The following is a 12,252-nucleotide window of genomic DNA, read 5'->3' on the forward strand; positions in this document are numbered from 1 at the left end:
TTGCCGCCTCCCCAATTAACACATTATAGGAAAACAAAGGAAAATTGGTGCCCATCTGGTGTTAAAATTTACTGGGCGTGCTGCTTGCGGAAGTGCTTAGCAGCGTTCACCATGTTGGTGAGAGAAGCCCTAGAATATATTAGTATCGGATTCCATAATGTTTGTCAAAGTGGTAGAGAGGATGTACTTAGTCTCGGTCCAACCGCGAGTCTTCAGACCGCAATCGGGGTTGATCCAGAGCTGCTCGGGAGTAAGGAATTGCAGCATCTCCGAGATACGGTCAGTGATCTCCTGCTGGCTAGGAACACGCGGGGAGTGCTATCGAGCTGTTAGTTATCCATAACAAATGAGATAATCGTAGAAAGAGCGCAACGTACGATATCAAACACGCCAGGTCCAATGTGGGCAAGGAACTTCTCGTCAACGAAGACCTTAAGGAGCTTAGCATCAGACTTGCTGTTCTCGATGGACAGGACATCGGTGTCCAGAGCAGCAATGGCGTGGAAGAAGTCCTGGAACTCGGAGTAACAGAAGTGAGAGTGGATCTGAGTCACGTCGGTGACACCAGCGGTGGAGAGGCGGAAAGCCTCAACAGCCCACTTGATGTACTTCTCACGCTCAGAACCAGAGCGGAGGGGCAGACCCTCACGCAGAGCAGGCTCATCGACCTGGATGACCTTGACACCGGCAGCCTCAAGGTCAACGACCTCGTCGCGCAGAGCAAGAGCGAGCTGCTGAGCCTGGACGGACTGGTGGACATCGTCACGGGGGAAGGACCACCGCAGGCAGGTGATGGGGCCAGTCAGCATGCCCTTCATGGGCTTCTTGGAGATCGACACAGCGTACTTAGACTCCTTAACGGTCATGGGAGCCGGGCGAGAGATGTCACCCACGATGATGGGGGGACGCACGCAACGGGAGCCGTAGCTCTGGACCCAGGCGTGGGTGGTGAAAACGTAACCGGTGAGACGCTCACCGAAGTACTGCACCATGTCGTTGCGCTCGGGCTCACCGTGGACGAGGACATCGAGGTCGAGCTCCTCCTGGATCTTGACAACCTCGGCGATCTCCTGCTCAATGAACTTCTCGTACTCCTGGGCAGTGATCTCGCCCTTGGTGAACTTGTTACGCTGGACGCGGATCTCCTTGGTCTGAGGGAAGCTGCCAATGGTGGTGGTAGGGAACAGGGGCAACTTGATGCTCTTCTTCTGCTCAGCAATGCGAGTAGCGAAGGGAGACTTGCGGTTGTGCATCTCGGGGGTGACACCATCCTGGCGGGCCTTGACGGCGGGGTCGTTGGTGCGCTTGGAGCTAGCACGGCTCTGAACAGACTCGGCGTTGGCCTGGAGCTGCTCCTTGACAGCGGCGGGGCCCTCAGTGACGGCCTTGGCGATCACGACAACCTCGGAGAGCTTCTCAACAGCAAAGCTGAACCAGTCACGGATCTCAGCATCGAGCTTCTTCTCGCTCTCCAGGGTGTGGGGAACGTGAAGCAGGGAGCTGGAGGTGGCGACGATGACGCGCTCCTTGCCGAGCTTCTGAATGGCAAGCTCGACCTTCTCGATGGCGGCCTTGAAGTTGGTCTTCCAGATGTTACGGCCATCAACGACACCAGCAGACAGAACCTGCTTGGGGCCCAGGGCACCGACAACAGTGTCGAGCTGCTCGGGGTTGCGGACAAGGTCCACGTGGATACCGTAAAGGTTCTGCAGCGAAGGGAGGACATCGATGTTGTGGACGATATCACCGAAGTAGGTAGCCAGGGTCAGGCGGGGAGCCTTGTCACCGAGGTTGCCCAGCTTCTCGTAGGCGGGCTTGAAAGCAGCCTTGGACTTGGCGGGGAGGTCGAAGACCAGGACGGGCTCGTCAATCTGGACGTCCTCAGCACCGGCAGCCTTCAGCTTGGCCAGAAGCTCCTCGTACAGAGGGAGGAGCTCGTTCAGCTTGGAGATGGGGTCAACGGACTGGCCACGGTCGGCCTTGCCGAGGGTCAGGAAAGAGACGGGACCCAGGATGACGGGGCGGGTCACGACGCCGGCCTCCTTGGCCTCGAGGAACTGAACCACGGGCTTGGGCTCGGCAGCGAGCTTGAAGACCTGGTTGTCCTGCAGGGTGGGCTTGACGTAGTGGTAGTTGGAGTCAAACCATTTGACCATTTCCTATGATCGAGCATTAACATTGGTTGCAGTGAGACAAGAAGAAAGGATACATACCAGACTGGGAACATCAACACCCTCCTTCTGCAGACCACGGCCCATGGCGAAGTACTCGTCAAGGGCGTGGAGGTTGTACTTGGAGTAGCGCTCGGGCACGACACCGAACAGCTGGATGTGGTCCAGGACTTGGTCCTAAGAAAGGGTCAGCAATTGAAGACAAAGCTGAGTGGATGTTCCGACGAAACAGCAAGTGACACATACGTAGAAAGCAAAGTCATTGCTGGGGATGATGTCCACGCCAGCAGCCTTCTGGATCTTCCAGTGCTCCAGACGGAGACGCTTGCCCTCGGCGAGGAGCTCATCACGGGAGGTCTTGCCAGACCAGTAGGACTCGGTGGCCTTCTTGAGGTCACGGAGCTTGCCCATACGAGGGAAGCCCAGAACGGAACTGAAAGATTGGGAGTTAATATTGTGTGCTGTGGCCAGAGTGTCAGGGATGGAGGGGTAAAGTAGAGACTTACGATTGAACCATTCTGACGGATGTGTGGGAGGAAAGGAGGGAAAAAGGACGGAGGAGGTTGTGAGTTAAGGGTGGAATGATTGGAGAGGGAAGAGAAAGATCAGGTACAACAACAAGAACACAATTGCCCCTGCTGAGAGAAGATGAGAAGAAAGAAGAAGAAGAAAAGGAGGAAAGCGAAAAATGGTGGGGGAGAAAATAGACGAGGGGCACGGGTATTGTGACGGTAAATAACAGTCATCTATCGACCTTGCGTATGGGAGTATATGTGAAATACAATTACAATATCCACTCCACCAGTCAGAGTCTCCGGGATCGGCGAAAGATCACGCCATTCGACGGGCGTAGTAGTATCAGTCTCGGACTGTCTACAAACAAGTCCGAGACGGTAGGGGCTAATATACGTTTAGGTGCAAAGGCATTAGTATGTAACGAAATCTTGACCAAAAGAAACATGAAGAGTGGAAAAGCGACTAAGAGAGAGAGAGGGAGGAGGGGGAGTGATGTTCCTACTAAATAGCGAAGACCCAGGTAAACAAAAGTCTTGATTGACTATCTGGTATGTACTCTACCACTCCACATCGACTGCGTAGCAGCATGTAGGGTATCAGCAGGCGAATGACGATATGTCCGGCGCGGTGATACAGACTTGAGGCTATCGTATATCAGGTTTCGACAGTAGCTATTATTACTCTCCGACTGTGTACTCCACCATCTCACTTCTGCTACATAGCGCAACCTGTAGGCCATCAGCATGTAAATAGCATCACATCACATCCATGCACATCCCGGCACAGCAGCCCCCCTCCCCGCAACAGCCTTCTCCCCAAACTTCTCGACATACCACTTCCGGCCCCAACGGGCATGAGGCAGCATATTCGCAACAGCATTGACAACAAACAACACCCCCGGAAGAGGCAGCGGCACCGCCAACCAATCCGCCAGCCACGCCGCGGGGACCAGCCAGGGCGCGAGGGTAAGCGGGGGCGCGACGAGTTCGCTCCTGGTTGCGAGCGACGCACTCGTCGGGGAGAGAGGGAAGACGGCTGTTCCGGCGAGCGCGAACCCTACCCACTCTAGCCACTCGAAGGCGTAGTGCGGGTATAGGATGTAGCGGAAGACGCCTTGGCGGGGCGGGATGACATAGACCTTTGCGTACTTGGTTGTGGTTTGGCCAGCATCATTGTCGGTCTTCTTGGCGGATTGTTTGGCGGCGGACTCGCGACGGAGCTGGAATAGTTTGCGCTCGGAGTAGATGTTGCCTACCATGCCGATTGCGAACACTGCGACGCCTACAACGGGGAGCATATCCGTGACGACGGGGTACGAAGTCGCCAGACCCGCGCCGGTGCCATCTGTCGTGTACCCCGGGACGGGAAGCGCGTAGCCGCGCAACCAGCCGGCAATGCACGACGAATTGAACCAGTTAAAGCCCATAGCCATGGTCATGACCAAGGCGTGGATGGGGGACATGCTGGGAGCGGCGAAGAAGGGCGAGATGATAGCGCGGTTGAAGTAGTGGATGCAGTAGAGCGCGACGACGAGCTTGTTGATGGTGGGCAGGTCTGCAAGCGCGGGCAGGGTGGGCGATGGGCGCGTCAGGTTATAGAGGAGGTTGACGGGGCCGATGATCTCCATGGCGCACCAGGCTACGCGGCCTGGGATGTTGAAGATCGAGGACTGCAGGGAGGTTTTGCCGGCTGGGTGCCACGAAACGAGCCATTGCAGGGTGGTGACCTAGATAGGGGTTGTATCAGCTTAAGATCTGGAAATAATGGATCTGGGGAGTGGATCTGGTGGTGGTGGGTAGGACGAGCTCACCAAGGGGAAGTACTGGAAGCTGTTTAGTACGACGTGCCAGGCTTCCGGGGTTAGCGGGTAAAAGTCAGCCCCGGAGGGCAGGGAGGCCCAGAAAGAAGAGACGGTGGCACCCATTGGAGTGTGTAGAGGAGAGATGAGAAGGAGAAGGAGAAAGGGCGATCCATGCCGTCTGGTCAACAAAGGAGTGATGCAATGGGCGGTGGAGGGACCGATCAGCTCGATCTGATCGATAAGATCAGAGGTACAAGGAACATGAACTTTTCCCCCAGTTTATTCCACATTCGTTAATCTAATGAGCTCCTTTATGGATCTAAGCTTAGTACAGCGGTCAGCACGGTAATCTACAGTACAAAGAACACGGATATTTAGAGCAGAGCATATATCACAGAGTGAAATCAAGCGACGATGGTATCTAATAACCCCGGTCCATCTATGGAGGCATAATATGCAATGTATCAACCGCCGTCTTCGAAAACATGTGTTAATGCTGATGTAGATATTGATCAATCCGCCGCCGTGTCCATGCGATCCTTGTGCTTAGCTGCCATTCTCTCCGCCTTGAAAGCCTCGATCTTGGCCTTGAGCTCGGTGTCTGTAAACCCGTCAGTAAGCCAGCTGCGGATATTTTGAGAGAAGAGAGGAGACAAAGGAGGGGAAATGCGTACCAGGCATAACATCCTCCATCTTCAAGAGAACACGATTGAAGGGGTCGTGCGGGTCGCTGAGGAGGTGCGAGCGGATGGTCGCGCGGTCTATGGAGACGCGGGAGCTGGGGAGGATGACGGGGTCTTCCATCAGGGTGAACATGAGGGGGTCTGCGGAATAATTAGTCTCAATATACACTGGCAAGAAAGCGCGGAATAGACAGAACATACCCAAGAACTCATCCGGCATTTCGCCCAGATCCTCCTCGGCCTGGTCATCAACCTCCTTAGCCTCCTGCACCTTTTTCTGCAACTGGCCCCAACGGCGCAATTCCTCCGGAGATTTAAGCGACCACTTGCGCAGGATCTCAGCAGCCTTCTCAAAATTCGCAGGCTTATACGAGCGGCCATCGCGCGCAACAGCCACAATGAAGTTCTGCTTCTTCATCAGATTTAAATACACGTCGGTGATCTCGCTGAGGAGAGACCGCGGACTGAACCCATATTCCTGTAGATTGTCGACGCGCAGATTGGAGCTCTTGGATCCCACCATCGCGTCGAGGTTGTAGTCTAGCATGTCGGCGAGGCGCTGTACGATCTCCGGCATGGTGAAGGAGTCGGCGAGTGCTTCGGTGAAGAGCTTCAGCATCGCAACGGTTTCATTGGTTAGTTGCATATAGGACTTGGCGCTGCGCTGGGCGGAGGAGAGGTTCTCTTCGCGTTCTTGGCGGGTGGTTTCGTCCATTGAGTCGCCCGATTGGGTAAGTTCAACTTGTGTGTTGTGGATTGTTTTGAAGGCGCCAAAGGACTCATCCAGGACGTAGGTCACATCGTTGAGGAGGAGGTTGACAAATCGGACGAAGAAGTCGAGGTTCTCCTGGGCTTGTTTGGACAGTTTCTCCCGGTATAGGACGTTGGGCCAGATGCATTTGATGATCTGGAAGATCTCGTAACGAATATTGAACTTGTCAAAGAATTGCGTGTGCGTGCCGGTGTGCTCGGCCTCGATGTAGAACTTCATGATCGCATGGAGGAGATTGTTGTTGGCAAATGGCATCGAGCTGAGAAGGTCCACAAGCGCACCCCGTCCTCCCCCGGGTCGCGGCCAAGTTCCTCGAAACAGGATGGACACCAGCCCGGCCTTGAGATACGGGTTCTTAATATACTCGGAGCTCTCCAGGAATGTGATGCACAGCATGACCAGCTCATCACCCTGGGTGGCGGTGATGATTTGTGGCATGCACCACATGATGAATTTGAAGTTGCTGACAATGTCTTCCAGGAAGTACTCCGGCAGACATTGGAAAACCTCCGGCTGCTGCTCCGGAAGGGGCAGAGAGATCTCCTCGCGAGGAACTTCCTTGCGGGAGACCAGCCTCAGGAGCCAGACCGTGACATATCTCATAAATAGCATCGACCGAGCCTGCCACTGGTCATCAAACAACACGCCCTGAAGACTGTACTTCAAGGCCAGGCCCAGGTCGAGCTTGTCCTTGTATCGCTTGAGGGCCTGCTCAAATACCCGTAGCTGCATCGGATTGCCGGCCCACTTGTGCCGCTCAAGTTCGAATTTGGTGATGGTAGACTCCATGTGTCGGAGGTCCTTCTCAAGCTGCTCCAGCTTCGAAGTTAGTGATTCACTGCCATAGTGATGAGCGGCAACCGTCAAGAAAAAAATCTCCGTGATAAAATTGGACGTCCCCTCGGCTTTCTTAGAATAAAAGGCATCCGAGGCATGTTGGTCTGCGTTGATCTTCGTCTCATCGCGCATATCCACCCGCGAATCCCGGTGGAGGTATTCTGCATCGATTCTGTCAATCTTGGTGAAATTGGCATCCATAAAAGGCTCACAGAGTTGGTCCAGGCATGTCGTAATGTTGAACATAAAGCCGTCTGAAGACACCTGCTCGGGATCGACTTGCATTGCGCGCCGTTTGTGATTGATATTCAGGGCTGTGGCGAACCAATCCAGCACGCGATCGCGTGCCTCCTTCGAGGCCCGAATCATGTGGTTGACCACATCGAGAAGGTCAGAGCTGAGCATCTGCTGCATCATGCGAAGAGACCGCTGAGAGTTTAGGATGTATGATTGATCGCGGGTCTTTGGACTGGAGAAGTACGACATGGTCACCGTTCCCTGGAGCGGTGACAGGCTAAACCATGGACCTAGGAGGGTTTTCTTCTCAAACTGAGCAGCATCCTTTGACGCATTGAAAATGGATGACTCTGTGATCGCGCCCGCAATAGCCCCGTGACGCACAAGATTCCGGAGTGCCTGGAAAGACATTCGGTAAGCGCATATTCAGTGGCTATTTCGGGGGGAAAGCATACCATAGCATAGGGCTTGTAGTCATCATTCACAGTCTTAGACGCAAGCTCCGAGCTCAGCACCTCAACAGCAGCGATAAAAGCCGGCTTAACGCTCTCATCCTCCTCAAACCGCTTAACTGCCTCAGTCATGAATTCAAAGTCGATACCCTTATCATCCTCGGGCTCGTTCAGCAGATACGGCGCTAACGGAGATGGCTCAGAGGACTCGATGCCAAACATCTCAGGCATGGTAATGGCAAAGATACAATAACTCATACAGAGCCGGCGGGCCTCAACCAGAACCCGAAACTTGGGATCATCATCTCCCGCGCGCCGGAACCCCTTGTGCAATCTGGTAATCCGCTTCCAGCACGGAATCAGGTAGTCCAGTGGACGCTGGTTTTCCGCCTTGGACGCTGCTTCCAGGAGCGCTTGGTCCAGGACCGCGGTCTGGATGCGCAGCTCCTGGCCCTCATCTTGCAATTCGGCTTGCAAACCGGGAAGATAAACCAGGGCGTGACCGTGGATATCACGTTGGCGGTCCTCGCGCAGAGTTAGCTTGAATACGGCGCTCAATGTCCGGTCCTCGAAGGCTTCTATGCTCTCTTCGGGTTTTGGTGGCGGCGGTGTTTTGGAGGCGGATGGGCCTGTGGAGCGGGGCCGGTCGGGGGTTGATGTTGAGGTTGAAGGTGAGGCCGGGGTTATCTTGATTCGTTTTCCTTCTGTCTGTTGTTGCTGCGGCGTGGAAGATCTGGCTGTCGGGGTGCTTTGTGGTTTGGTGGATTGTTGAGCGGGCAACGGGGTGTGTGAGGGGGAGGGCGTGGATGGGTTCTGACTGGAGTCGGAGCCACTTTCTGCTGGTGGGGAGGGGTTGGAGAGTTTGGCAAGACGCTTGTTCCGGATCTGAAAAAGAGGTGGGAAGTTAGCATCGTTGTGTAGTCGCCGCGGGAGAGATATGGTAGTTGGGGGAGCGGCTTACCTTGTCCGCATCAGAGAGAGAGTCGGACATCTTGAAAGGGATAGATGGGCCACCGCGGGAGGGAGAATGTTTGTAGAGTGGCCGGGTGGGTGTGTAGCGGCGGAGGGCAAGTGACAAAGACCGGCGAAGAAGGAAGTGGATCAATATTGTGTTGAGTCGGGGTAGTTAACTAACCATGATGCTACTTACTTGACTAAGCACGGCGTGAGGTTGAGATCAAAGGTACGCGGCTCACGCAGGACGTTGCCCGCTTGAACGAAGTACCTTTGCATCACTGGCTCTATACCATTCCGCACTTTTGTTTAACTAGACGGTACTGACCATCACAAATTCAGCGTAGACCGACAGCAAGGAGAGTACTTCACTTACGCCCTAAGCTCATCTGAATCATCTACGTACCATCCAGCATTAATGTATATATGCATTGTTTGATCAATTATTCCAATGCCTCGCGACTCAAAGAGTCTACCAGCACTTGGATGCATTCAAATCGAAAGGCACTGTACAGCGGGAAAAATGGGAAAGAAAGATAGGAAATGAAATGAATCCCAAGACGCCCATCGTATCGTGCTATCAAGAAGAGCACCAAGTCCAGACAAGACAAGATGCCTTAAGAAAGGAAAGGAGAAGACCGGACGGTGATCAGGTCAATATCCCTTCAGCTGCTCTAACCGGCGACAACTCTTCAGCTCCATCGCCCTAGCCTCCTTCATCTTCTCGATATCAGGGAAGAACCAGCCCTGCGCCTCTTGCATCTTGCGGTCGCGCACCTGCACCTCGGTCTCGCATTCATAGCGCAGCGTAGTGACATAGTCGACTTCGACACGCTGGTCCAGTTGGCGGAATTTCCGGACGCTGTAATCCTCCACATCGACCGGGTTGACGTAATAATTGACATTAAGTTTGGGAGTGGTGCGGTGCAGTGTGTGCGGTGGGACCGCGGCATCGAATCGATAGGATGGCCCAGATGGAGCGGAGGAGCCGGAGAAGAGAGATGAAAGGAGCGGGAGGACGAAGAGGAGGAACAGTGGGAGGAGTTGGCGGAGGAAGGACCATGCATCGGCTGTTTGCTCGCTCTGTCCTGCAGCAGCTGCAGCGCGCGGGCGTCGACGCGGCGCGCCGCCACCAAACTGGTGGACGCGGAAGCCGGGGCCGCCGCCCATATTGAAGACGAACTGCGGGCCACCTGGATAGACATTAGATTGAGATGACCTTTTTGTTTGTGGGTCAAACATACCAAATGGACTGAACCCGCCACCACCCATGCCTCCAAACCCAGCACCGTTGAAGAACCGGTTGAACAGCTCCTCCGGCGAGATCTCTTCCTCGAATCCATGACCACCCGCCGAGCGCGGGAATCCACCACCACCGCCGAACCCACTGAACGGCGACGCACCCCGGGCCGCCGAAGCGCCGGGGTTGAACCTGCTATCGGGATCGCCGCCGAACTTGTCATACTGCGACTTCTTATCCGCGTCCGAGAGAATCTGGAACGCCCGCGAGACCACTACCAACATGTCAGAAGGAAAGAAAGAAAGACACAGACAACAACCTCAAGAAAAGGGCCACCCACTCTTAAACGCCTCATCCGCGCCGTCGTACCCATTCTTATCCGGGTGCGTCAGGAGACTCTGCTTCCGATAGGCCTTTTTGACTTCATTCTCTGTGGCCGACTTCTCGATAGAGAGAATCTCGTAGAATGCCGTCGCGGAACATTTGCGGATGCGGATGACGGCCGCCTTTTGCTCGGGTGTGTATTTGCGGTCCTGGTTGCCTTGGTTGTGGTCGCGCGATCGCGCGCCATCCTTGGCATCGGAGCCGGATGCCGTGGCGGACGGCATGGTGGTTTAAAGTCGAACCAAAGGAGAAAGAGCGAGGGTGATGGATGGATAAGGGAGATGTGGTCTTTTCCTTTTGGGTGGCGCGGGCCCGCGGAGGAAAGGGAGCCAATCCTGCAGTGAGAGAGGGGAGTGGTGCAGTGTGCGAGACACCGTTGGCCGACTCGGTGTTATCCGGGGGCTGTTTTCTTGGATGTTGACAGAGCGAGCGTGGAAGGAATGGAGAGGCTGACGGGGTCGAAGTCCAGTCGGGCCGTTTGTTACGGGGGAAAAAGACGGAGGTATCGGCGGGCGGCGCCAAGACATCGCCTTCTTCCACTACATCCATTGACCGCGAACTGGATCAACACCACCACATCATGGGCAACTCAGTTGAAGACGCAAAACAGACGCTGGTGCAGCGCTTCCGCGCATGGGGAGGTACTACCTCCATCAATTTAATCATGATTTCACGAGTCATGGGAAATTCTGGCTGATTGACTGACTGACATCACAGAGAACTCCTTCCCCCCAACCGTGCTCGCCTCTCTCATCGCCGCACAACACATGCGCCCGTTCCAGTTCTTCCCCATGCTCTTCCCGCCCGTCCTGCTCTTTACAAGCTACGCCAACCTCCAGGGCTATAAGACCGACAGCGCGGGGATCAGCGCCGCGTGGTCGGGTCTGTATCTGCTGCTCGCGGGCCGGCGGCGACAGCCCTTTATGCAGAGGTGGGGTGTGAGGGGCATTGTGCGCGGCACGACGATGGGATTGTGTTTGGTGAATCTGGTGGGTGGAGGATTGGCGTACACGTTGGGGAAGAGGGAGGAGGAAGAGGAGTAGGCTTGAGATGTGGAATTGTTCTCGGCCTGGGGTATTATAAGATCTGAGACAAGGGAAAACGGCAACAAGGGACTCGGAGTTCATCTTATGATGTACTATTATTTACATTTACTTACTTCAATCTACGAATACGGCTGCTCATCCAGAACAAACCGCCTCGTCTGCTCCGGAACCAACCACTCCAGATCCTGATCGCGGCCTGCCTGCACCGCCTCTCTTGCCTTGGTCGAGCTGACCGGCAGCTCGCCAGCGGCCTTGCCCTCCACCAATTGAATGCGCTGCGCCCATTCGCGTTTCCCGCCCTCACCCTCCCGCTCACCTCTCGCCAACCCATCCACAAAGCCGCGCTGCTCCTCCACCCCACCCCAATCATCATCCGGCCGCATGGTCACCCTGAGCCGATGCCGCGCGAACAGCGGCGCCAGCGGCTGCAGGGTGTGACCTGGGGGGTAGTATTTGGGATTGAAGATGCGGATCAGGGTATCGTAGCCCGTGAGATGGACCTGTTCGAGCGGGGAGGGTGCGGAGTAGGCGTCGGACGCGTCGATGGACGCGGCCTTGTCGACGAAGTAGGGGTTCTTCGTCACGCCGATATCGATGACCGGCAGGCGCGCATGCTGGGCGAGCGCCGACAAGCCCGCCGTCGCCGGGCCCGGGTTGGCGGCAAGATGGGAGCGCAGATCATGCGCGAATAGCTCCATCATTGCGAGGCGGTCCTCGAAGGAGGCCGGCTTGGATGGTTTGTCGGCATTCTGCGTGGCGAGGAGGAGGAGCAACCGGGCACTGGTGGTTTTTTGGAGGGCCGTGCTGGCTATGCGGAGGTGAGCGAGCGTGGGTGGGTTGAAGGAGGCGTCTAGTACGTATAGCGTGGTTGGCGGTGGTGGTGGGACAGGAGGGCCCGATGGGATGGTGGCTAGCACATCGAAGTCTTTGGTGGAGGCGATAAAGCGCTTCAGGAGACTGGCATAGCGGGCCTTGGAGGGGTGCAAGGAGGGGGGCATACTTAGTGTGTTTGATGTTCGTTCGCTACGAGGGCCGTGGTTAAGTGGCTGGCCCGATTAGATAGATCCAGGGACCAGTGTGACCGCCTTCTCCTCTCGGAAACGACTACAGAGTAGAATTGGCGTCCTCCGAGGAGAGAATACCCTTTTAGGAATGAATC

At 55.5% G+C, this 12,252-nt stretch overlaps 6 protein-coding genes across 6 annotated transcripts; 1 reads left to right on the plus strand and 5 right to left on the minus strand.

The window, feature by feature from the left end:
- Positions 1-68: 68 nt before the first annotated feature.
- PFLUO_LOCUS8095 (methionine-synthesizing 5-methyltetrahydropteroyltriglutamate--homocysteine methyltransferase) lies at positions 69-2,688 on the minus strand (the record flags this gene model as incomplete). The annotated part of the gene is made up of 6 exons (XM_073785797.1): positions 69-129; positions 188-318; positions 378-2,159; positions 2,214-2,348; positions 2,418-2,604; positions 2,678-2,688. 6 exons carry the CDS (start codon positions 2,686-2,688, stop codon positions 69-71), a joined length of 2,307 nt encoding a protein of 768 aa, XP_073642116.1.
- A 759-nt stretch (positions 2,689-3,447) lies between these two features.
- Positions 3,448-4,611, minus strand: PFLUO_LOCUS8096 (uncharacterized protein; the record flags this gene model as incomplete). Its single annotated transcript, XM_073785798.1, has 2 exons — positions 3,448-4,413; positions 4,498-4,611. 2 exons carry the CDS (start codon positions 4,609-4,611, stop codon positions 3,448-3,450), a joined length of 1,080 nt encoding a protein of 359 aa, XP_073642117.1.
- Positions 4,612-5,000: 389 nt separating this feature from the next.
- On the minus strand, positions 5,001-8,460 carry PFLUO_LOCUS8097 (Ubiquitin conjugation factor E4; the record flags this gene model as incomplete). Its single annotated transcript, XM_073785799.1, has 5 exons — positions 5,001-5,089; positions 5,163-5,312; positions 5,373-7,416; positions 7,473-8,354; positions 8,431-8,460. The coding sequence occupies 5 exons, from the start codon at positions 8,458-8,460 to the stop codon at positions 5,001-5,003; spliced, it is 3,195 nt and encodes a 1,064-aa protein (XP_073642118.1).
- Positions 8,461-9,077: 617 nt separating this feature from the next.
- PFLUO_LOCUS8098 (Chaperone protein dnaJ) lies at positions 9,078-10,271 on the minus strand (the record flags this gene model as incomplete). The annotated part of the gene is made up of 3 exons (XM_073785801.1): positions 9,078-9,616; positions 9,668-9,937; positions 10,004-10,271. 3 exons carry the CDS (start codon positions 10,269-10,271, stop codon positions 9,078-9,080), a joined length of 1,077 nt encoding a protein of 358 aa, XP_073642119.1.
- Positions 10,272-10,627: 356 nt separating this feature from the next.
- Positions 10,628-11,090, plus strand: PFLUO_LOCUS8099 (uncharacterized protein; the record flags this gene model as incomplete). Its single annotated transcript, XM_073785802.1, has 2 exons — positions 10,628-10,688; positions 10,765-11,090. The coding sequence occupies 2 exons, from the start codon at positions 10,628-10,630 to the stop codon at positions 11,088-11,090; spliced, it is 387 nt and encodes a 128-aa protein (XP_073642120.1).
- Positions 11,091-11,212: 122 nt separating this feature from the next.
- PFLUO_LOCUS8100 (uncharacterized protein) lies at positions 11,213-12,091 on the minus strand (the record flags this gene model as incomplete). The annotated part of the gene is made up of 1 exon (XM_073785803.1): positions 11,213-12,091. The coding sequence occupies one exon, from the start codon at positions 12,089-12,091 to the stop codon at positions 11,213-11,215; it is 879 nt and encodes a 292-aa protein (XP_073642121.1).
- Between the last annotated feature and the right edge of the window lie 161 nt (positions 12,092-12,252).

Source organism: Penicillium psychrofluorescens (assembly GCF_964197705.1).
Source record: "Penicillium psychrofluorescens genome assembly, chromosome: 5".
Lineage (NCBI taxonomy): Eukaryota > Fungi > Ascomycota > Eurotiomycetes > Eurotiales > Aspergillaceae > Penicillium > Penicillium psychrofluorescens.